This window comes from Hippocampus bargibanti, linkage group LG07 (genome assembly GCF_051943395.1).
Source record: "Hippocampus bargibanti isolate YZ-2025 linkage group LG07, ASM5194339v1, whole genome shotgun sequence".
NCBI classification, from domain to species: Eukaryota; Metazoa; Chordata; class Actinopteri; order Syngnathiformes; family Syngnathidae; genus Hippocampus; species Hippocampus bargibanti.
In genome coordinates this window covers 25,577,003-25,601,893 of record NC_142740.1, presented here as the reverse complement: position 1 = coordinate 25,601,893, position 24,891 = coordinate 25,577,003, and the positions used below count along the sequence as shown (strand labels likewise).

Sequence of the window (24,891 nt, the reverse complement as noted above, 5' to 3'; positions counted from 1 at the left end):
TAACAGAGTTAAGTATCTGCATTTATTTTGTAATGTTGAGGGATAAATGCTAAGAAATAGCAACAGAGGATGCTAATTTAAGCATATGTGATTTATTGTTATCATTTCTGAAGTAGATTTTGAAGTCTAACTTCTCTAGGTGGGCATTTTTGTCATTTAGGGGTGGGGTGGGAGACTGCTTTCATCCAAAAAGGGATGCCTCACCAAGTTCCGTTTTTGTTCTTTTCTCTGAACAAAATGGATTTTTTTTCCTTCTCCATGTGTTTTAGATTGCTTTTACAAGTACTGATATTCTATAAACATGTCAGCCCTGGCATCTGTTAAAATTATTTCAAGTCAAAGATTTGCAAAGCCATCGCCAAGAGGAAATCACAACCCAGAAAAAGACTTTTTCCCCCTCCACCAACATCCCCCCCCCTTAAATCTTTGTCCCTGTATGTGGTTTGGACAGTGGCTGAGCAGCCACGTTGCAGCTCTGCTAAATGCAGCAGCAGGGAGGACAACCGACTGAGGGATGTGACAGAGGGCAATGAGGACTCGCAATGCAAAACATTTAGGTTGGGGGTGTCCAACAACAATGAGATTATATTTGGGTAGAAGTTGGGTCAAGGATGTTTTTCATTATACATCCAAGTAAGGCATTGATGTGTACTGACTGATCCATTTCCACAAGTGTCATGAAGGGTTCTTACCATTTAAGTTCATAGCAGGCAACAGAACAGACATCTTAGGGCGACTTCCTTTGTTCTGGCTGGTGGCCGGAAGTAGAAGATGATCCTGAGAACCAACACGAGAAGGTTATGGGAAGTATCCAACAGCTCTTACTCTTTTTATAAATTCGAGACTTTTGGTTTTTGAGGGTGCTGACAAAGATCCTTGTGGTCAATAATAGTGTTCATTTCTTCGAAATGTTACAGACTGAGTCCAATTTCCACGCTGCAGCCTATAATCAAAGTCGTCTCTGCAAAAACAGTCATGTTCTTTCGGCAGCAACATTTATGACATATAGAGAGCTGAGAATGCATAATTTGCAAAAATAGTTTGCTGTAGGTGAGTGTGGTGCTGTTATGCAAACGCCCTTGTGACTGAAAAGCAGAAACCGGAAGGGTTTATTATGACCTCTAATTGCAGCTTCAAACAGTATGACCCAATGTGGTTTGCTGAGGTGATGAGATCAGTGCGATCATTACGACGGGATACGATTGAAGGAAGCCAATATTTTACTTCTACTTGACAACGAGACCAAATATCAGATTGAGAATCTGAAATCCACATGAAATCATAAAATTTGTGATGAATAAATCTTCACTCATGAGAGGGCTTGGCTTTCAGTCGCTATAATATAGCGGAGCGTCTTGCAGAAAGGCATGAGGTGACAATTTTCCATTTCTAAACTATTCCATTGGGAAATAATGAAACCTATCTTCAAAATCAGACTGGTAGAGTGGTACCTCTACTTGGGAAATCAATTGGTTCTAAAAGAAATTTCCTAGCTAGAAAATATCTAAGTAATAATAACAATAATGATGATACATTTAATTTCTAAGCGCCTTTCAAAACTCTCAAGGACACTTTACAGTCATGTTTTCCATGTAAATGCCCTAATCCGTTACAAACCCTACAAATTCAAACAGAAATGTTTTATAAGCCATAAACATTAAAAGGAAATATGTAATAAATACATGCTACAATTACATTCTTCCAGCTAGCTAGCAATCTAACTTGACATGTGACTGTGAAGTGATCTTGAGAGTTTTGAAGGGCGCTTGTAAATGAAATGTATTATTATTAGCTATCTCTTAGCAATTAGCTAGATTTCTGTCTATTTGAGTTACTTTCGGGTTGAGTGGCGCGTATCGCTGCCCGCCCCTTATCCTGTGACTGTAAAGTGACCTTGAGAGTTTTGAAAGGAACTAATAAATGAAATGTCTTATTATTCTTATTATTATTATAAATTAGTGTTATGTAAAAAACAGAAAATGGAGTAAAGGATAAACAGCATCCAACTATCAACTGCATCCTCCTCGTTTTTTTTGCCCTTTGTTCAAAACTGCTCAAATGTTTGCGCATCAACATAATGTGCTTAGTAAATATTTTTTTCCATATTCTTTCCCAGTAAAAAGTCAATCACTTATCACCCTAAATATTTTTGACATTCCCATAATCACTGTTAGCATTAAAAAAAAGTAGTTTCAAGACATATGCTGGTGGCATAGAGGCCAAGATAAAAACAACCAACGGGAGAATTCAACAGCCCAAAATGAGCAAGTTCTTTCCTGTGGAAGAAAATATTACGTACACGCCTGCTCATCATCAAGAAACTTTGAGTTAGACAATCCGACATATGAGCTTCGGGCTCCATGACGACAGCTAATATTTTCTGTGAAACATTATGGATGAGACCATTCAAGATGCTTCCACCGCATCACCCAGACACATCTTTACTTAAGAGCTAAAGGTGCTCCAACGCAATCGGTACTGCACAATCTTTCTGGTCTTGATGAGGTAAAATTTCCATCCCCTGAGCTCATTTCATGCTCAACGGGAGGGCAAAGGTGATTGGTTGTCTGCAGAAGGCTGAAAGTGATCTGGGGTTGCGCTGGAGCAACATCAAATGAGTCTGACACTGTTGGTGAGGGCAAAAAAAAGATATCAACTATCCCCAAGACAATACACCAAATTAATAATGATTGCATTCACATACCGAATTCAACCCATAACCTTGGCGAGTGTTTTAATCACATCACACGCACTGGGGGGGGGGGGGTGTTCAACGTTCAAAGACACAGATCAAGGAACCCAGGAAATAAAACATACGCAAATGAAACCACAAGAGATTCTTTCAAATTAAAGTAACCACCATGAGTAAGAGTCTGATTTAAAACACGTGAATTACTGTCTTCTAATTGTGAAATATTGTCTCGACAATATCCAGTGCCGCCCGGCGAATGAGTGTCGTGAAGGATCAACAGGTGGTGCTTGGGCTATAGATTGAATTTTACTGAGCTGCTTGGGAAATCAGAAAAATATACACCTCAACTGGTCAATTATGTTCTAACAAATATACTTGATTTGGAAAGGCCAAAAAGGTTTGTTTATTTATTTATTTGTTGATTTATTTGTTTATACATACATTTATTGAGGGAAAGGTTTGTTCAGCTGTCATCTATACTTCGTTGAAGGTGTCGGACATTTCGCTCCTCATCCTAAGAGCTTCGTCAGCGATCTGAAATGTTGCTGGTAGCTCTGGCCCGATATATAGTATATCCCGAATGGACAGATGCGGTCCCTGCTCTAAGGTTGGAGGAGCAGTAGACGACTCCCTGAAGCCAATTTGATTACCTCTTTCGTTCTGTCTGATTATCTTTAATGTTCAATCCCTGACTGTGATTGCCTCATTAGCTCTGGTATCACCTCATTAGCATGACTAAGCCTACGTCGTAATGACCAAAGAAGTCTGTTGTAAGCACGGTCTAAATTAAACCTTAAACAACCATGGCTAAAAAAAATGTTTTTTACACCTCTTTCAAACCATGTTTTGAATTGAATTGCTTCTTTTATTCCTCTTTTAAATAGGCCCAGAGTTACCAGCACAACTTGAGTTCACTGACAAAGCGGGTGAGGAGCGAAACGTCCAACACCTCAAAGAAGTACAGATGACGGCTTAAGAAGTCTTTTCCACTCCTGTATGACTGAGAGCCTACACATTATTATTTATTTATCGTTAATGTGTTTTATTTATTTGTTTATTTGTTGAACTATTTATTTATTTAGAACCACATGGGTTGAGACTCCCATTAAGTAACCAAAAGTCAGGATACCCAACTTTTTTTTTTTTGGAAAGTACTGTTTTGGTTTCAAAAAGTTAGATGGAGAAATTCAAACGGGACAGACAACGTAACACGAAGGCCTGTCAAAAATTAATCAATACATTTAAAAAAAAGATATGAAAAATTACATGTAGTCATGCGTAAAACCATAAAACATGCATCGGACAGTTAGGACGGCGGAAAAAAATCATTGGCACCGCCCTACCCACTCTCGAGGACTTGCACACTGCAAGAATCCAAACTAGGGCGCGGAAAATCCTACTGGACCCTCCGCACCCTGCCCACCACCTTTTCCAGCTACTCCCCTCAGGCAGGCGCTACCGATCCATGCGCACCAAATCCAGCAGACATTTAAACAGCTTCTTCCCCCAAGCCATTAACTCTTTGAACTCTTTCAACAGTAGCCAAAATGGAACTGTATAGTGCCACTTAGCAGTTTTTTTTTGACGACGATACTAGTGCAGCGTGTTGTACCGGAACCAAATTCCTTGTGTGTTCTACATACTTGGCAATAAAGATGATTCTGATTCTGATCTCATGATTACAAATCCACCATAACAAATAAATGAGTAAATAAATAGATAAATGGGGGGGGGGGGGGGGGGGTTGGAATGGGGTATTTGCACCCCTTTGGGTGTATGTGCAAATATTCTACCATCTGCTTCTGTGAACTTACATTCTATTTTTTTTAATCAATAACACACATACCATCTATGATTCATTCATGAGCCCTTTGTGGATAATTTAAAGGATAATCAGTGTCAAGCTGTGAAACCTCCTGGACTTTTTCTAATGTGACAAGCAATAACAGAGATTGCGTAGTTATCAATCAAAACTTACCCTACGGAAAGACACCACGTAGAAGGTGTCGCCTCGCCGATTCATCTCGGCAAAAAAGTCACCATATGTGTGAGGGCGTCTGTAGTACACCTGGAGCTCACTGCCATGAGTCCTATGAAAACTAAATATGAGATGAGAAACATGGTATTAATATTCCCGGCGGTCATCCTTTCACTCATTTTTTTCAACAGCATTTGTAATCGTTGGAGTCATGGGTCCCCCTCAATTCCAACTAAAGGCCTTTTCACACTCCTTCATTCATTGTCAACGTGGCAGCAAACATCTAAAAAACGTTCAGCTGTGCGCTTCGTGAAAGACGCTGTGTCCAAAAGGAGACGGTAGCAAAGTGATTTCAAAGTCGCAACTCTTAAAAGACATCGTTGGCAGCGTTGAGACATTGGAAATAAAATGGAGAAAATTGCGGTCATAGTTATTCATGAAACTTAATTCAATGTGGCTGTCCGAAATGGGCAAACGGTGTGCTTCGAAGCATGTGACTGACGCCAGGAAACCATTTTATTTTAGGGAAAGAATATTGAGATTCAAGCCATAGTACTTTAGTGATAACTCCATGAGTTTCTCGACTGAAATTAGCTCCTTGACTCATTCGCTGCCATTCACTAATTTATTCAGGAATTGAAAAGTGTGACGTGGAGCACCATTCCCGAATTTGTTTGGTTCTTTTTTTCTTGCGGTAAAGTGCTGGTCAGACCTCTGGCAATGTTTTCCCTTCCATGTTAGAGCTTAGTTACAGCTTCAGCTGTTATTAAAGCGCTGTATAAATCAATATAAATGTATTGTTTTTTTGTAGAGCCACCCCCATTTCAAGCTCAGATAACTCCAGACCCATATAACTTAGGAATTAACTCTTTTTTTATCTAATGAAAGAGGAGAATCTAAGGTTTCTAACACTACATTGAATGTTTATGCAGTCCTAAAACTCAATATTCTGTGGGTCCTGCAACTGGAGTCAAAATGACAAAAACCCTGGCACTGAAGTGGACACATTTTTGCATTTTGCAAAAAAAAACAAAAAACTGTACTCTTGTACAGTAAATAGCACTGCCACCTTATGCTGATGCAATACAGTTACATATATCACAACTTTTTTTATCCACTTGCATTATGTAGTTTTTTTATGATATATTTTTGCACAGTTACAGTATACACCCTCAGTCTTCTGACATTTTTTATTATGCTTAGAATATCTTGTGTTTGTTTGTTTGTTTGTTTTATCTCCATTTCTAATTGCTGCTGTGGACTGCAAATTTCCCCATTGTGGGACTTTCAAAGGCTTTCTGATTCTGAGCGTCTTAAATACAAGCTGGTACAAACAATGAAACCTGAAAGGCAAAATTACCACTGGTAGGATTATTTATTATGAATAAAAGCCTGACTCAGAATCACTCAAACAATTGAATTTTAAATTCTTGTGTGAGAAGTTTTTCATGCAAATCTGCAAAGTCCCTATCAGCGATATGAATGAGAAGGAAGAGAAAAGAAAAAAACGCTCACATTTGAAACTGTTTCCCCTCTGTCCTTCACATTTCCTAGCAAGAGAAGGGAGGGAAAAAAACTATAGGGGGCCAACAAAACCTATTGTCTCCCTCTGTGTGATGTGAGTGCAGCGCAGCAGAAAAGGGTTTGAGAGCCAAGCCAAAACTCTGAAGTCAAGTACTGGGGTCATCCTTTACAATCTGTACTTCATTAAACTGTTAAAAAAACAAGAGGGGGGGACAATTTCCAAAAAAAGGAAAAGAGATTTTAGTTCCATTGAAAGCGCCACTTAAGTCAAATGTCATTATAAGAACAGTTATTTTATGGAATGGTGTTGAGTCAAAAAATGGGTATTTTTTACACAAGACTTTTTAAAGTTGGCCGAACAACGCTTTCTAATGCAACAATATGATTGAAAAACGTGTTTATTAAAAGGGGAAGAGCATGCTGCAGTTCCACCACACAAATCGTTCAATTCACCTTTACCTCTGCTGAGCTAAAGTTACTGCAGTAACCTAAGAGCAAATTAAAGTCAATTGAATCAGGGGAAGGGGGTGGTAGGCCTTGAACAGAACATGCAATCCGCTCCCGACGGCTTCTTTTTTTTAATGAAACGTACATTACAGGTAAGAGTCAAAATAAACTTTTTGTGCAAATAAATGATATCATGGCCATTACTCACTTTTCTTTGGCAGTTTTGGTGTAGGCAACAGTCACGATTTGGGAGCTCTCGGCATCCTTAGGTTCAGTTTTCTGTTGGAAAATTTTAAACATGATCTCAGTATAGTACCGACCATTAACAACAATAACATTGGCTGACATCGTCTGCACCTCCCCGATTAAGTCTGATGGTTGGTTGGGTGGTTTCGTTTTTTCTGAAAACATGTCTAATTTTTTTTAATCACAACAACAATCTTGATAGACGTACCCTTTTTGGTCCATATTTAAAGCTGAGGTAAAATCCCAGTAACAGTAACCTACTGTAAACCCCCATCCCCCCAAAAACCATAAAGCTGCTCAAATTCAGACAAGATCTTAAATCAACTCTTCAGGTGATAAGGAAAGAGCATCTCCACGTCGATTACTATACCAAAACTATCATAAATTCCCTTGCAGCGATTCATGATTTAGAGAGATCCAGATGGACATTGAGAGGGAAAAAGTGATGGAAAAAACAGCAGAGTGGTGAGGGGGGACTGCACTAATGCCACAGATCCCCCCCTGAGTGTTATATTTACTTTCTCATGGTTGCCGGATTAAATCCAAGTCAAAAATGAGGAATGAGAAGACAAAAATGAGGAAGGTGTGCGTGCGGGGAAGTAAAACAGTGACAACGAGAGGTTATGCTTCACCAGACAAAGACGTTCCTGATAAAAAGTCAGATTTTTTTTTTTTTTATTGGGTAACATGGCAAAATATTTAGCAGAATAAGCAGATGGAACTTGCCAGAATGCTCCTGGAGGGTCTGAGGTGGCTGTTACTCATGCGCCTGGATTTGGTCAGCTGCGAGTCGTAACGGTGGACCCACGCCCTCAACTCGTGGGCCAGCCTGTCAATCAAAGTCAGGACACATTTAAAAGCTGATTTTTTTTTTTACCCCGGTAAATACAGAGCAAGTGAAGGTAACAGGAAGAACACTCACTCAATGCATTTGGTTCTATTAACAGACGGCAGGCATGGTGGCGGCGGCCTGAGGAAGTTCAGCTCCTTCACCACCATCAGGGCCTTGTCTTCGGCGCTGCAATACCGAGAGAACATTGATGAGATTCAAAAACACACATTGAAAGGCTTGGAAACGTGCAATGTGAGAAGTTCACATTTGCTTTAACGAACTGTTAAAAATATTCTTCTCATTATGAAAATGCTTTCAGTGCAAAGGAGAGAGCCAACATGGCCGCAGTCAAACATCCATGGCGAACGGGTGAAAGAAAAGCCGAAGACAAGACCGACTTGGCTTGGATCTGAGCACAAGTGTGACTGTTGATTAAATTTTAATGGGTGCCATGTGTAGCGACGGAAAGTCTTCTGCCAGTCAATATAGTCGAAGCATATGGCAACATTAAAGAGTGATGTGTCGCTCCACGTAATATGACAACATCAATGGAGCGGGACCTTGACTCACGTCAAATGTATAATAATAATAATAATAATAATAATAATAATACATTTATTCCGTCACCACAGGCTAAACATTGTTTTGAGTGGTACAACTAAAGAAGGCACGATCGGGCTAAATAAAGATTAGTGAGACTAATGTTATATTTGTGGGCTTAGATTTGAGAGGCATTGTTTTTTTCTTGACAGGACATTAGATTACATTAGATTATACTTTATTAGTCTCACAGTGGAGAAATTTAAATTTCATACCATCAAAGCTATGAAAGGAAGAGGAAAGGAAAGGAAGAAGTAGAAAATCAAATATAGGAATTGCTGGAAAGGGAGTCACTCTCACGGCGCCATTTTGAAGTCAAAACAACCAAAAAACAAAAAAACTAATGAACAAATACTGTTACGCCAATGTCTTAAATGTGTCGTTTTGTGGACATCATCGCCTACAACACGAGATTACCATATTTTCCGGTGTATAAGGCGCACCTTCAATGATTGAAAAACGTTTTCCAAATATATTAATGTTTCCCAAATATTAGGCACACTACAATATAAGGCACCACAGTCGAGGCTGGGGTTACGCACTACTTCTTCTACAGGGGGAAAAGGAGTCGGTGGCTGCTGACAGTAGACCTGTTGTGGCTTAATTTATTTATTGCCATTCCCAAATTTGTTTGGGATTTGTTTTTTTCTTGCTGGGGTGCCAATAAAGCGCAGGCCAGATCTCTGGCAATGTTGAATCCCCTTCCACAAGGGGGAAGCATTTCCCTTTTTCCATGTTAGCGCTTTGTTCCATCTTCAGCTGTTAAAGTGCTATATAAACCAAAATGAATATATCGCATTGTATTTTGGACAGCTGCCCTCATTTCAAGCTTATACAACTCAAGACTCATATAATTTAGGGATTTATTTTTTTTCCAATGTAAGAAAAATGTCGAAGGTTTCTTACGCTGCATTGTAGTCCTAAAATTCACTATTCTGTGGGTCCTGGAATTTGAGAATGACAAAAACCCTGGCACTGGAGTGGACACATTTTTGCACATATCTGGCAGTGAATGAGTTAATATTACTTCACATATAAGGTGTATCAGGCACAGGATTATAGTTTGAAGAAAATGAAGGCGTTTGGGTGTGCCTTACACACCATAAAATACGGTACGCTTTGCCGTCTGTTGAATCCCGGACACAATACAAGGTTAGAGGTTAGAAACTCATTGAAATTCAAATAAAAAAAATAAAATTCTCCACTGTGAGACTAATAAAGGCATATCCAATCCAATCCAATCCAAAATTCTAAGAAACCAGTTCCCTCTCCTCTGCATCTCATGTGTCTTCCATATGCCATCAAGAGCCTTCAATAAATCTAAAAGTGATGTTAAAATGTTGCTTATTTACACTTTGGGTTTTTTTGTGGTTCCTATTAAAACACTCACTTGCACTTTGTTTTCCCATGTGTGCTCCATTTTGAAGACAGTTGTGACTGCCACAGCTGGTTCCTACACAAGTCTTTTATGGCTTATGGCCACCAAATGACAAAATATAAAGTTATGACTTCACGAGTCCACATATACTTTAACGATGACTGTGATCTTATGGAGGGAATTACTGTATAGCTAGCTCAACCTGTTGATGTAGTCTGTCTACGCAACTGCAAAGGCGCCTGTCACCCCAAAAAAAACGTAGGCCACCAAAGAAATCCCCCTCAACTTGGCCAAACTCTCAAGGCCCTGGAAAAAATTCTGTTAGAGAACAAATCAGATCGTAACTCTCGATTTGGGGCTGATATTAAACCTTTCTGCGCACACACCTTCCTATTCAGGCAGACCCCCAGATTTGGTTGCATTACCCCCTCCAATCAACCTGTCTCTTCAGTGAGCATTAGGTGCTGTCACACCCTTGTGAAAATGCGAATGTGTTCTTTCGTCCCTGTGCCGGTTTTGGGGAAAGCTGATACGACAGGTGACTGGTTTGTTTAAGCAAGTGACAGTGCACATGTTTTTATGCCAATATAGTGGTCTTTAACCACCTTATAAAACATCATTTTTAGGTCACGGGAGGGATGCAGGTAATGTACCGATTAAGAATGTTAGTCATGTAATTTATAATTGAGACTTGCTGCGGAGACTTGCTTTTAAAGCAGAAAGAAAAATATATAAGCTTTTGGAAAATAAACCCCTACCCGTGATATAAAACACGGCCTGACCCCAATTTCCCACCGTGTTACTCAAAAGAGCAGCCCCAGGGATATTTCAAGGCAGATGTTTGGTTAGCGAGCCCCCTTGCGCTCTTGTTTACATATGCCGTCATGAGCTGGTACTAGTAAAAAACGGGCCTCAAGCGCAGGTGCATCCTGGGCCGCTTAAGTGTGGAGGATGACGTTACCTGTCGGCCATTTTGCCGCTGCCTTTTCCAACTGGCTCGGGGCCCGCCATCGCCTTGTCTGTTTCCGAGGAGAAACCTAACAGGTGTCTGCTATGCTGCACGGACGCGACCTCCAGATCAGAACTGGTGTTGCTCTTAAGTTCACTGATGAAATCAGATGTGGGAGGGGGGTGAGAGAGAAAGAAAAAATGAGGACACTTGGGATGGCGGAAAGGAGAAAAAAAAAGGAAATTCCAAGTGGCCTTTGTTCGGTGCAAGCGGGAGTCATCCTGTACTGCAAAGTCCAACAGTGAACTCTGATTGAGTCTGTGCAATCCAAAGCATACGGAAGAGCTCATGCGGTGACATCCAATGTTTTTACAACACTGGGTGGCTTTATCATTTTACATTGCAAAAATATGTCCAAAAAATTGCCGTGTAAAGCTGGGTATATTCTGATTGGTTTTTTGGGTTTTTTTTTTGCGCTAAAAACACACAAGAGATAAGCAGGCACTGACACTCAAATAGCGAAGGAGCACACCACAAAATCAACAAAAATGCAACTTTTTTTACCCATTCACTGCCATTCCAGAATTTATTGGGGAATTAAAAAGCATGACATGGAGCGCCATTCGCGAATTTGTTCGGGTTTTGTTTTTTTCTTTTTTTGGGGGAGGGGGCGCTCGTAAGAGCTCTGACAATGTTTGTCCCTCCCATTTTTTTTTGCCTTTTGTACAGCCGCCCCAATTTCGAGCTAAGATAATTCCCGACCCATAAAACTTAGGAATTAACAGTTTTTTTCTGATGAAAGAAGAGAGTCTAAGACTTCTAATGCTGCACTGAATGTTTATGTAGTCCTAAAACTCAATATTCTGTGGGTCCTGCAATTTGAGTCATAATGACAAAAACCTTGGCACTGGCGCGGACACATTTGTACATTGTCTGGCAGTGAATGAGTTAACAGAGTTAAGGATCATTAGCATTTATTTTGTAATGTTCATGGATATGTGCTAAGAAACAGCAACAGAGGATACTGAAGTAGATTTTGAAGTATAATTTCTCTATAGGTGGGCATTTTTGTCATTTAGGGGTGGGGTGCGGTGGGGGATCAGACTGCTTTCATCCAAAAGGGAAGATAAAAACTCCCTCACCAAGTTCCTTTTTTGTGCTTTTCGGCATTTTTTCCTCCTCCTCAATGTTCACATTGCCTGGCAGTGACTGAGTTAATATCCAAGTGCTACCCTCAGATCCAGTGCACATTCCAAGCACAGTAAAAGCTTATCAAAATCAACAATTCCAACTCGCGGAGAACGCCCTCCGGAGGAGAAAGCAAACATTTTTATAACGTGACATCAGAGAATTCTGTTGTTATAGTTGGAATCGAAAAACCCGGCATTTTGCAAACTGGGCCGAATGGAACTCTTTCATAGAACCTGTCTTCATTTGTCAGATGTGGTAATAGTGAACGCGGAGATGAAAAGGAAGGATCTGTATTTTACACCACACTTTGAGCGTTGCGTGTTTGGTTCGAACGGTCATTTTGGGTAAATGTTTACATCCCAGCAGGATTGTTCGGAGGTTTATTCACCTATCCGTCACAAAGTCCTGTAAACTCTGGCGAGCACATCAAAAGAACAGTTGCGAAGATGACTAAATGAGTTATTTTTTTTTCTTTAGAGGAGAACAGTCTTCTCATTGCTAAGATGAGAACGTCTACACGATGGACCGCTAAATTCTTTCAGATCATGGATTCATTGCAACACATTGTCCGAATAAACCGCTGTAAAGCAATCACAGTTCGGTCTTACCTAAATTTAAAAGTTGGCCGTTGATTTGACAAAACTATCGACGGGATTAAGCAAACAGTCTGATTCAACTAGAACTCGTTTACGCTGTTTTGGATAATATCGTACATGACAGGAGTCCCACAGTGATTCATCGGGATTCCCATTTATTTACTCTTTTGAGCCGACCATGAACGACTTTTCTTGAAATAAAGAACCAAGCGTCTATTTGGGTGTTACCTTATTGGTCCGATACTAAGCACGAGGAAGACCAGGACCGCCATGAGGCACACAGCTCGTCTCTTGGGAGCGGTTGCCTTCAGCATGGAATTCTCCAGGGAAAAAAAGAAAAATTTTTAATTACAAACAGCATTTTGAAGACTGCCGTATTTTCCTAGATATAAAATGCATTGGATTATAAGGTGCACCCCCAATGGATGGTGTACTCTCAAACCGGACTGACTGTAAGGCGCATCTATCATGACTGAAAAAAGGTTTTCCAAATACATAAATACCATATTTTCCAGTGTATAAGGTGCAATGGAGTATAAGGCGCACCCCTATGAATGGTGTATTTTCAAACCTTTTCCATATATAAGGCCTACCGGAGTATATTGCACACCTTCAATGAAACATTCCCCAAACATATAAATATATCAAGTTTTCCAAATCTATTAAGTCACTCAACATTATAAGGCGCTACAGTAGAGGCTGGCGTTACACACAACTTCTTCTACATGGGGAAATGGAGTTGGTGGCTGCTGACAGTAGTTGCAAGACCTGCGGTTCAATATTACTTCACATATAAGGCACACGTGCGTATAAGGTGCAGTTACATCTTTTGAAGAAAATGTAGGCTTTTTTGGGTGTGCCTGGTCTGATGCATAGGAAAATACAGAAAATAAAAGTTTTCAAAATATAAAGATCACCACATTATAAGCTGCTTCATTAGAGGCTGGGGTTCCGCACTACTTCGACAAGGGGAAATGGAGTCGGTGGCTGCTGACAGGAGTTGCGAGACCTGTTGTGACTCAATATTACTTCATATATAAGGCGCTGGGTCATCTTTTGAAGAAAATTAAGGCTTTTGGGTGCGCCTTATATACCGGAAAATGTGTATGATGCCATTTTGGGGATACACGTGGGACATTTTCTCACAAGTGGGATGTAACAACATCGCGGAGTACATTTTTTCAGCTACTTGCACTGTATTTGAGTCTTTATTTTCTGACAATTTACCGTACTATAATGCGCGCTTAAAGGACAACCGACGTCTCCGGACAAGTTGTGTCCATAATTTGTAAAATGGCTTCAAATGACTGCTACTGAGCATATTTTACAAAGATTCCACCGCATATAGCTATATTTTACATTTTAAGACTCGTGCTGAATATTCCGGAAATCTTGTTTTTGAGTTGGTAACGAGTCCGTATGTGACGTCACTGAAGGAATGCCCCTGACCGAAATATTAATAGGACATATTGTAGCAGTCCTTCCATCACGTCAATGTTTGTTTGGTCTGACAACCTCCTGCTGCACCAGAAAGAGCCAGAAGAGGGCGTCCAAACTCCATGTAAGGAATTTATCAGCTTGTGGAAACGGGCTGATTCATTCCTCACAGGAGCTCCGTGGCCATTTTCTGCCTCTTTTTGGGTGAGACATTTCCCCCCAATGTTGCCTCAAAATTGCACGGAATAAATTCTTTAATCGATTGCAAACATGTATGTTTTCCTCTTCAGAACTATTTGAATCATATTCATAACTGGATGTGTAACAAGAAAGCCTATTCTCCGAATCTGAAGCCATTGTTTTGATTCTCCAGCAATGCAAGACGTATTGGCGTGACGTCACGAACTGGGGGCGGGACTTTCTGAAAATGCCCAATTCGCAGCTCCATTTTTTGCAGATTTTGGACACTTTAAGTTATTTTATTGGTCTTTTGCATTTGAATAAAAATATCATACTGCGTGTTTTGGGTATTTTATATGCTTTCAAACGTTTTTCTGATGTCACTTAGGAAACAATAAAGTGATGTCGGTTGTCCTTTAAAACCCTTCAATTTTTTTTTCAATTTTTTTTTCAAAGGCTGACCATGCGCCTTATAATCCAGTGCGCTTTATATATGGGAAAAGTTTAAAAATGCGTCATTCATTGAAGGTAATGCAGTGCATCTTATAGATGGAGAAGTTTAAAAATACAGTAAAGTCTCGTTACAGTAAAGTCTCGTTATATCGATATCGGATATATCGATAGTCCCGGTTATATCGATATTTTTTCGGACTCCCTTGAATATCGATATAACGAGACTTTACTGTATATCGATATCGGTTATATCGATAGTACCGCTTATTACGATACTATTTCTATGAACGCAAGGAGAAAATGTACATGCGCGCAGGGTCGGATATATCGATAGTCCCGGTTATATCGATATTTTTTCGGACTCCCGAGAATATCGATATAACGAGACTTTACTGTATGTCATTCATTGAAGGTGCGCCTTAAATCGGTGCGGAAAATACAGTAGTACAAATTCCTTTGTCAAAATTGTGACATTTTCAACTGCTGCGGACATAATAATAATCAGTATTTGAACATGTTCTAACATTGGACTGTCGCTCAGTATGACCTTGATGCTCACCTCACTCAGCAGGCCTTCCATTTGCCTTTTGAGGCTGCCGTTCTCGCTTTGGAGCGTCGCGTTCTCAGACAGGGCCGTTTTCAGGCGCGCTTCCAGTGACAGCAGATATTCCTTTTGCTTCTTCCGCGACAGGTACGCCGACTCGCGGTTCTTGATCAAGCGCTGCTGCCTCTGGGAGAATTTGGACTGAGGCCGTAAAATTGGGAAAGACAGAAAACAACGGGTGGGAGAGGACAGGAACAACAGTTGCGATTATGACTCATGTCACAGGATTGATCACATCTGGATGTGTTTTGGGGAGCACCTAACTACATAGGACAATTTTAGGGGTAGGGGCAGCTTTGCTGTGAGAATGCAATTAATGCCCACACAAGCCACCTGCTGAGATAAAAATCATTCGCGTCGTTCACGGGTGTGATGTCATCTTTCTACGTGTCCCCCACTCAATATTGCATGACTTTTATTGTAGATGATTCAAAAGTAAAGCCAGAGTTTCACAGCGCAGCTAGCAAATCTGCTCGGCCCGTTGTTTGTCGTGGCAATATTTTCTTGATTAATGTAATGGAAGAACAGCAGATGTGTTTACAATCTACTTTTTGCGAGAAAGGAGGTTGTTGAGAGCAAATATGGAATCGAGTAGGTGGTCGTTCTCCAATAGCTGACTCAACTCAAATATATTTTTTCTTGTTAATGAATTTTATGAGAGCACAGCTGCTCTCATAGCAGGACTAAACATCGTGGTCATATTTGATCACAAATATAAAAAATGGACAAGAAGGTTTTGCCAATAATTTCATCCAACATTATTGTTGTGATCATGTTTCTTCCCGTGGTGTTACATTCACATGATTTCATTTTCTGGGTGTTTATGGCAAGTGTGACAAAAGAGGGGACGTGACAAGAGCAGAATACTGACGTGAAAGATGGAGAACAGTTCAAAGAAATGCTAGATATGAATCGAGTAAAGGAAAAATATTGGGGTTGCATCACTCGTATCCGTTTAGTCTTAAATAGCAATTTTCATCGACTTTGCACCCCATAGAATCACCACATGCACGCGACAAAAGCTTCTGTTGGAGAATATTTACATCAAGATGCTTTAAACGCCTATGAGGAAGGATGTATAGATGCAATAGCAAAGCTCATGACTTGAAAACAAACTTGAGCTCTGTTTCAACATATGGTACAAGTCATAATTCATAGCCAACTAAAATTTCTGGAAACTATAAACAAATGGCACTTAAATTAAAATGTCAGACAATTGCAATTTGGAAAAGTTTTGAGGCGTGGCCAAAACTGGACCCAGTGACACAGTTGGGGTGCTGCACATGTCTCATGACATAAGAACTTAACTCATTCACTGCCATTCTCGAATTTACTCTGGAATTGAAAATATGACAGAGCTCCATTCCAGAATTTGTTCTGGTTTTGTTTTTTCATGATTGGGTGCTGATAAAGTACTGGCCATGGCCTCTAGCAATGCTTTTTTTTGTTTTCCACAAGGGGGCAGCATTTCCGTTTTTTTCCATGTTAGGGCTTTGTTCCAGCTTCAGCTGTTGTTAAAGCGCTATATAAACCAGCATGTGTGTATTGCATTGTATTTTGGATAGCCACCATCATTTCAAGCTCAGATAACTCCAGTCCCATACAACTTAGGAATTAACTCTTTTTTTATGATGAAAGAAAAGAGTCTAAGGTTTCTTACGCTGCATTGAATATTTATGTAGTCCTAAAAAAATCAATATTCTGTGGGTCCTGCAATTTGAGTGAAAAGGATAAAAACCCGGGCACATGAGTGGACACATATTTGCACATTGTCTGGCAGTGAATGACTAAAAAAACTAACAATTAACTCATTCACAGCCATTCCTGAATTATTCAATGTTTTTTCTTCCCACGAGGGGGCAATATTTACCTTTTGTACAGCCGCCCCCCACTTTCAATGCATATAGCTCGACAACCAAGTAGGCTCAAAATTAACTTTTTTTTCTGATGAAAGAAGAGAGTCTACGGTTTCTTACACTGCATTGACTGTTTATGCATTCCTAAAACTCAATATTATGTGGGTCCTGCAATTTCAGTGAAACTGACAAATACCCTGGCACTGGAGCGGACACATGAGTTAAAGAAACACTACTACAACAACAACACACGTTCCCTGGGATAAAACCTTTGAGATGGCAGAACAAATAGCCCTGGCAGTGATTAAGTTAGTTGAATCTCCCTATTTGTGTTTTGGTCTCCTGAGAAACTCTTCCGTCTCCAGGCAAGGATCTGGGAGTCGTGCCACAAAGAGCGAGCCTGGGAACACCGCAACTACGCAGTTACCAGGGAGTGGAGCGCCGGTTGAACGTCACTTCGACATCATAGTGAGGCTGAGCAGGGCAAAAGCAGTGGTTGTGTTTTTTGTCGCTTAGAAAATGTTCATCCAAATGATAGAAATAGATTGAGTCCTGTCCATGAGTGGATTACAATGACCTAGCTATCCTTTCAGGGGCCACAGAGGGGACCAGCTGTTAACAGCTGTCAGTCGGGGGAGGTGCAATTGTGCAGATGAAGTGGGACAAAAGGAGGAAGTGTGTGATTATTAACCCATTGTAAATAAGACGGGACAGAGAAGAGCACTGCAGCAAAGTAGTTGCCAGCTGCCTTCTCCAGATGAAATGACTTGGAGGAATGACAAGAAGGAGTCATGTTATTACACCAATGACAAAACTTTGCACCATCTCTGGATTTTCTATCGCATGGATCGTTTCTGCAGATGCTGACAAATGATGCCTGCCAAGTCTTAAACACAAAGTTATGCTGGATAGTTATTGTCACGTTTTGCGAGGTTGTGATGGCGGGGGCGGATCTCAAAAAGCAGGCAGGAGGGAGCAGGAGGTTGTTTGACAAATTGTATTAAAATAAAAGTCAGCAGGAACAAAATGTAAAACATCAAAATCATCTGAACGGAAAAAATACAAAGTATCAAAGGAAAACCAAGTGTAAAAGTCAGCCAAGGTTAAACAAACACATGCACAGCATGCAACAAACAATGAACCGACACCGGATGGTCGTGCCGGGTGTCCTTTTAAGTGTCAGTGATTAAAACGACCAGCACCGGCGAGGCTGCAGGCAGGGCTGACGTCGCTACCCGTTGGTCACCAATCTGATCGGGACGACCAGCACCTGTGCAGGTGCAGGCGGGGCCGACAGCGCCCCCCGTTGGTCGCCAACCAGATCATGACAGTTATCATTCAATTCCTGCACAGTTTGGGCAAACAAAATCCAACAAAACATGGCTTTTATGTGGTTGTTTGCTTCCAACAGATGTGAGCAATACTTTTCTGCAATTCAGTATACAATTCACAATCCATCATTTTAAACATTATTTTGGACTATCAGTGTTCAAATGTTCAACTACGTACAGTAGAGTGCAAAATGCCCCTGATCCACTGGTGAAAAGGACACTTTGATCCTCTCCTCTTTCATCTGGAACTGCTTCATGGGACAAAGAGTTATTTTGTTTTTTGTTATTTTGACTTCAAGATGGCACAGCGAGAGTGGCTGCCTTTGCAGCAGCTCCTGTGTGTTGTTTTTCTACTTCTTCCTTTCCTTTCATAACTTTGCTGCTGTGAAATGTAAATTTCTCCACTACGAGACAATTAAAGATAAATCCAATCCAATCCGATCCAAAACTCTCATTTTAACATAAGCGGTCTCTCCTACCTTTACACCGATATTACACACATTTCACAATAACTTGATTGAAAATAAGAAGCGTGGTACCCAAATGCAACACAAATCAAACAAGACTCATACCAGCGTTGTTACCCTGCCCGGATCTCCTCTAAATCCCCTAATCTTGACAATGGATGATTTATGGAGACTGATAATGTGTGTTTCATTCTGGAGCGTCAAAATCCCAGAGCTGTTGCCGGAGTGGCATTACATAGCAGGGAACCAACCCCTCCGATGGCTGTTTACAGCTGTTGCAAAAGTTTCATCCTGCACAACACCTGTCTGAAGCATGTAATTGTTTGCTGTCATTTTATACCAGGGTTTTTCCAATGTAGGGTTACAATACAGTAAACACACAAAGAGCAAATCTGAACACCTGGCGCTGGCAGGCCGGCCATGTTTAACAGGCATGTGACATTAGATGTGACCTGGCGCACATGGTACATTGTTGCATTTCACGGTTGAATAAGTTCTCAATAACAACGATATGACCTACATTCAGTCTACGTTTTTTAAACTTTTTCCATATCCGGGCATTTGTTGTGAAATAGTTTTCAAAGTTTGTTAACGATATAGTGACCGAACGAAAGTGTTGAAAATGGTTTGCTCATAACGATGCCTTGTTATGAGTTGAACAAACATGGGAGGTTAGGGTTGTTCTAAAAAGTGACGCTTTTGGAGGTATGGAAATTCTGTATGATGCTCGCCTGTTTAAACTTGAATTCAGAATCAAAATCAGAAAGCCTTTAACTAATTCACTGCCAGGCGTGCAAAAATGTGTCCACTTTAGTGCCAGGGTTTTTCTCATTTTCACTCCAATTCCAGGATCCACAGAATATTGAGTTTCAGAACTACATAAACATTCAATAAAGCGTTATAAACCTTAGACTCTCTTCTTTCATCAGACAAAAATAGTTAATTCCTAAATTATTTAGGTCTGGGATTGTATGAGCTCGAAATGAAACCGGCAGTCCAAATACGTACAATGCAAGACATACATATTTGTTTACATAGCGCTTTAACAACAGCTGAAGCTGGAACAAAGAGGTAACATGGAAAAAAGGGAAATGCTGCCCCTTGTGGAAAATAAAAACATTGCCAGGGGCCATGGCCATCGCTATATCGGCACCTTAGTGTGAAAAAACAAAACCCGAACAAATTCAGGAATGACGCTCTACATCATTAAATTCCCGAATAAATTCATGAATGGCAGTGAATGAGTTACTCGTCCCACAATGGGGAAATTTGAAACACACAATAAGCCCTGACACAGCACATATGCAACAGCAATCTTAAGTCCAAGTGTTGTGACTTCGACATGAGACTATATTCATTTGTTGTGTTAAGACGTTGACACATCGTTCTGCGGGACCCAAATGTTTTTTGGGTCTTTAATTCCACAACATTCATTACCGTAATTATTCCTTGTTCTGAAAATACACAAAAACCTCTTCATGTAAACATTGACTGAAACATTTTGGCAACATGGACGGCAAGTTAAACAGCAACCATAAATAAGCAAGTGGAGACCCGTTTCCCATCCTAAAAAAAATGGCGACAAACATAGCTGTGAGAACATTTCTCAAATCATCAAAAAGGTCAGACAAAAGCGAGCCGTCGCGAGCAGCGACACTGTGGACCAAAGCCCCAAACAACACTGAGGCTCTGTGTAACGCAGGCAAACAATCTGGACAGGGAGAACAAGATTTGTAGATGTAAACAATAAGGGTGTACTTGTCACCGCGCAGATGGAGCAATAAGTCTGTGTTTGCGAAATGATTAATCTCAGGAGACTCTTGACATTTACACGGTAGTTCAGGGCATCTTTGGGGCATCCAAAAGCCAGAAAATTGCAGTTTTTCTTTCTTATATCCTATTTTAAATACAATGCAGAGTATTGATGTGCTATACAGATTTACTGTCGTATAATCATTATTGGGAATTTTGGGAAATTGCGTCCTGGCTAAGAGTGTCTCTGGGAAACAAGGTGGCCTTGCGGTTAGCATTTCACAGTAGTCTAAATTAAGACTTTAAACACTCTCATCCATAGGTGTGTTCTTATGAGTGTGAATGGTTGTTTGTTGATATGAGCCCGAACAACCTGTGCAGAAAATAACTTGCTGAAAAGGGATGGAGAGATTGTCTGACTTCCAGTTACTGACAGTTCTATGTTGAGGTATAATGGGTGTGCTGTCATTTTCATTGGCATAGAAGGCAGGAATGATTGACCATTGCCTAGCAACAAGTGGCAAATGTGATATTATTATGTCAGGAGTGGAGCATAGCATTTCCACTGCACCCTAGAGAAAAACCATTAACTCACGTCGTCATCCGGAGAAAGTCTTTGAAGCGTGACCACCGATGGCGCGACGACAGGTCTGTCTTGGACTAGAGCTGGCATGGGGACCACGCTGCCAGTAACAGCTTGGGGGGTTTTGATTTGTAGTAACCGGCTTGGATTTGACAGCATGATGGGCTGGCCTAAAAAAATTACACACAGGTTAGAATAAAATTGTTATGAAAGCAATTTAAAGACAACACACTTGAGTCAATATCACCGTATGGTCCCTTGGCCCCCAGTTCACACACAAAAAGTGACTCAAAATTCAGAATTATTGGATGAAGTCAATGTCACTAAAAATCAAAATGCATCATTTACCAAATGAATTGGTTAGTTAATTTAAGATATATCCTTTCAGTTGGAATTCGTCATGTCTTATATCAACCAAAATGTGTAAAATAATAACATTAACAGGAACCGCCTGGCACAGAATCTCCCTCATCACTGTTGACCTCGATTAACCCCTCGCCTTTGAACCGCTCTGGTTATCTTTACAGGTGGATCTGTTTTTTGTTTTACTTTCACATTCCAAGTGAAGAGGCGTCTAAGTTCATGTGGAGGAGTGCGCATAAATGTGCATGTTCGGCCACGTTTGAAAAACATAGCTTACATCTGATAAGGGGATATGCCAGCAATAGCAGCAAATAAACAAAAGCACAACAAAAGCAGGAGATAGCACCAATTAAACTCTTAAATTCGAATAATCATTACCGGAGACTTTTGAAACAGACCGTCAGAGATAATCAATTTAGCCAACTCAGCTATTTAGTGCGTGTGTTTTGACCCAAACACTTCAAAATTAGAGCGATGAATGTTAAAACTATCAAGACAGCAATTTGTTCTTTGTAAGAAAAGTACATTACGGCCCAGGCCAGACGACAAAAGGAAAAAATTACTGTCACGTAGCAAATAGCTCAATTTTGGTAATAATCGGGAGATCGTGCTCAAGCAAAGAGCACTTTAGACTTTGGTCTCAGGTGCAGAGCTTCGATGAATCAAACTTGGCCATCTATAGCCTCAGCTTGTGTCCAAGTGGACAGCAAGAGGAGCCAAGTTCAAATTCAAGGCAAGAAGAGTTCAGCAGCGACGCCGCCCACTTGGATGATCAGTATATACATTGGCCTAGGTGTTAAAAGATATAACACATCGTGGAACAAGCTGGTCACGCAGAAGGGGAAAAGCATTGAAAATGGAAGAAAGTGGGGTTGGACATCCTTTTTTGTACCATTTGTCATCATTAGGATCACCGATGAGTTGGAACATATCACAGCTGCCTTTGGGTGACTGGTGGGCTCCACTTTTGGGACTGGTCACCAGCCACGTACAAGGCATATACATATATAGTAAATATTCTCTCTTCTGTCAAACGGAAATTCCTTAATCCGTAAAAAAAAAAAATGTATTATTTTTTCTACCACCAAATGATAACAAAGATTGATTCCCTACAACGGAAATTCTGATTTCCAGAACACGGAATTACAATCCATGCAAAATTGTGTAATTTCCCATTTGATAATACGGAAAAAAGTTGTCTGTTACACAATTTTTTTTCTTGCCGGTCATGTAGTTGCAGCTCCCTGCACAGAGGATGATGGGAATTAGCGTGCTTTCGAAATCACACGTTATTTAGTGTAATGTAGCAGTTGTATTAGGTAGTTCTCGTCAGTAAATTCTGTAATCATGGCAAACGTAAGTCATTATGAGCGTAGAAGAGTGAAGTGTATTAAACTGAGCGACAAAGGATATAAGGTGATAAGAATTCAAGTCATATTCGGAGGAGGCAAAACTCAAGTAAAAACAAAGATACCATTATACAACAGTACAACGCAGGCTAGTTGATTGTGACACGCAAGTTCCTGTTGTCCCAAGACAAATATACTGAAGTGAATGACATCATGATGTCGCCGCCGACCCTCCTGCTGACATTTAGCCCCGTCCAGCAAAGAAGCTATGGAGATGGTTTCAAAACTACTCCTGTATGTACAAGAGTCACCTGATGTTACTAATCAGCGGGTCATTTACTTGGAACTGGCAACAAAGCTTTACTACAAACAAGCAAACATCTTGATTAAAGAAAAAAGCCAAGCAACAAAACAATCAAAGATTTGACTCATTTTACTAACAAGTAAACTGCTTTCATATTGTGTTCTAGTTCTAGTTTTCAAGATGTATTCTGTTATGTTTATGCACAATATATTTTGTTATCTTATAGCTTGTTTTGTTTTGATGTTGATCCCATTATATAGTTATTTATATGTTTATACATCACATGCGTAACACCATACATTTATTTACAGGTTGGTACAGTACACACACTAAGTAAATTCCTACATAAGGAAATTCTGTTACGTATAAGGAAAATGTTGGTACCGCAAACGTGATTCCTAATGAGAGAATACTTACTGTGGGAGACTATATATATATATATATGTAAATATACACACACACACACACACATATATATATATATATATACACACACATACATATATATATATATATATATATATATATATATATATATATATATATATATATATATATATATATATATATATATATATATATATATATACACACACACACACACACACACACACACAGTAAAGTCTCGTTATATCGATATTCTCGGGAGTCGGAAAAAATATCGATATAACCGGACTATCGATATATCCGATCCTGTGGGCATGTAATTTTCTCCTTGAGTTCATAGAAATAGTATCGTAATAAGCAGTACTATCGATGTAACCGATATCGATATAACGAGACTTTACTGTATGTATATACAGCGGCCCAGTAGTCGAGTGGTTAGCACGCTGGCTTCACAGTGCAGAGGTTGCCGGTTTGCGTCCCACTCCAGCCTCACTGTGTGGAGTTTGCATGTTCTCCCCAGGCCCGCGTGGGTTTTCTCCGGGTCCTCCGGTTTCCTCCCACATTCCAAAAACATGCATGGCAGGCAGATTGAACACTTCAAATTGTCCCGAGGTGTGAGTGTGGGAGTGACTATTGTATGTCTTTGTTGTCCCTGCGATTGCCTGGCAACCAATTCAGGGTGTCCCCAGCCTAGTGCCCGGAGACGGCTGGGATAGATTCCAGCACCCCCGGTGACCCTAATGAGGAATAAGCGGTACGGAAATGGATGGATGGATGGATGTTAAAAATAATTGCATTTGATTAGCCTTTATTAGTCTCGCAGTGGAGACATTTACAATTAGTGCTAGATGACCCAAGCACTGTCAGAATTCTTTTTATTTGAATTTTTTTTTTTAGATTTGATCACTTAGAATGCAAGTGTTAGCCAACACTACCCTCTGTTGGTTACCTTGTAGAAAATTATGCTAATATGGAAAAAAAAACAATCATTATTGCCATTCAAACAGTTTGTTATCCTATTGACAAAATAGGAATAGATGTGGCTTTGATACAATTTTCCGATACCTGGAGAGGGGGCTGGCTGGATGCTAATCGGGGCTGCTTTGACCACAGGCAGCATGGTGGTCTGCATGGGCTGGATGATGATTGTCTTGGGCTGCAGGGGAGCGGCGGCATGAGCCAAGGGCACAGCTGCCATCACTGGTTTGGGCTGGATGGAAACTTTGACGCTCATCTGAATGGGCTTGTTGTTAGACTGCGCTGTTTTGGCTGCGTTGGGTATGTGCCAAGGAAGGAAATAAAAGGACATAAATTGTATTATTTATACTGTGACGTTATACTTTTTTCTTGTTAATGTGGTTACGCCATTATAACGACCCCCTAATGACAACT

The 24,891-nt window shown here is 40.3% G+C and overlaps 1 protein-coding gene across 1 annotated transcript in view; it reads right to left on the bottom strand.

Moving 5' to 3' along the window:
- Positions 1-24,891, bottom strand: part of atf6 (activating transcription factor 6) — a 43,916-nt gene that overhangs the window by 13,631 nt on the left and 5,394 nt on the right. The window contains exons 6-15 of the mRNA XM_089000349.1: positions 24,565-24,768; positions 21,109-21,266; positions 15,063-15,248; positions 12,662-12,753; positions 10,659-10,802; positions 7,810-7,905; positions 7,614-7,716; positions 6,850-6,920; positions 4,671-4,791; positions 693-777 (exon numbers count right to left, since the gene is read on the bottom strand). Coding sequence (XP_088856475.1) covers positions 693-777; positions 4,671-4,791; positions 6,850-6,920; positions 7,614-7,716; positions 7,810-7,905; positions 10,659-10,802; positions 12,662-12,753; positions 15,063-15,248; positions 21,109-21,266; positions 24,565-24,768 — 1,260 coding nt within the window. The remainder of the gene's footprint in view (positions 1-692; positions 778-4,670; positions 4,792-6,849; positions 6,921-7,613; positions 7,717-7,809; positions 7,906-10,658; positions 10,803-12,661; positions 12,754-15,062; positions 15,249-21,108; positions 21,267-24,564; positions 24,769-24,891) is intronic.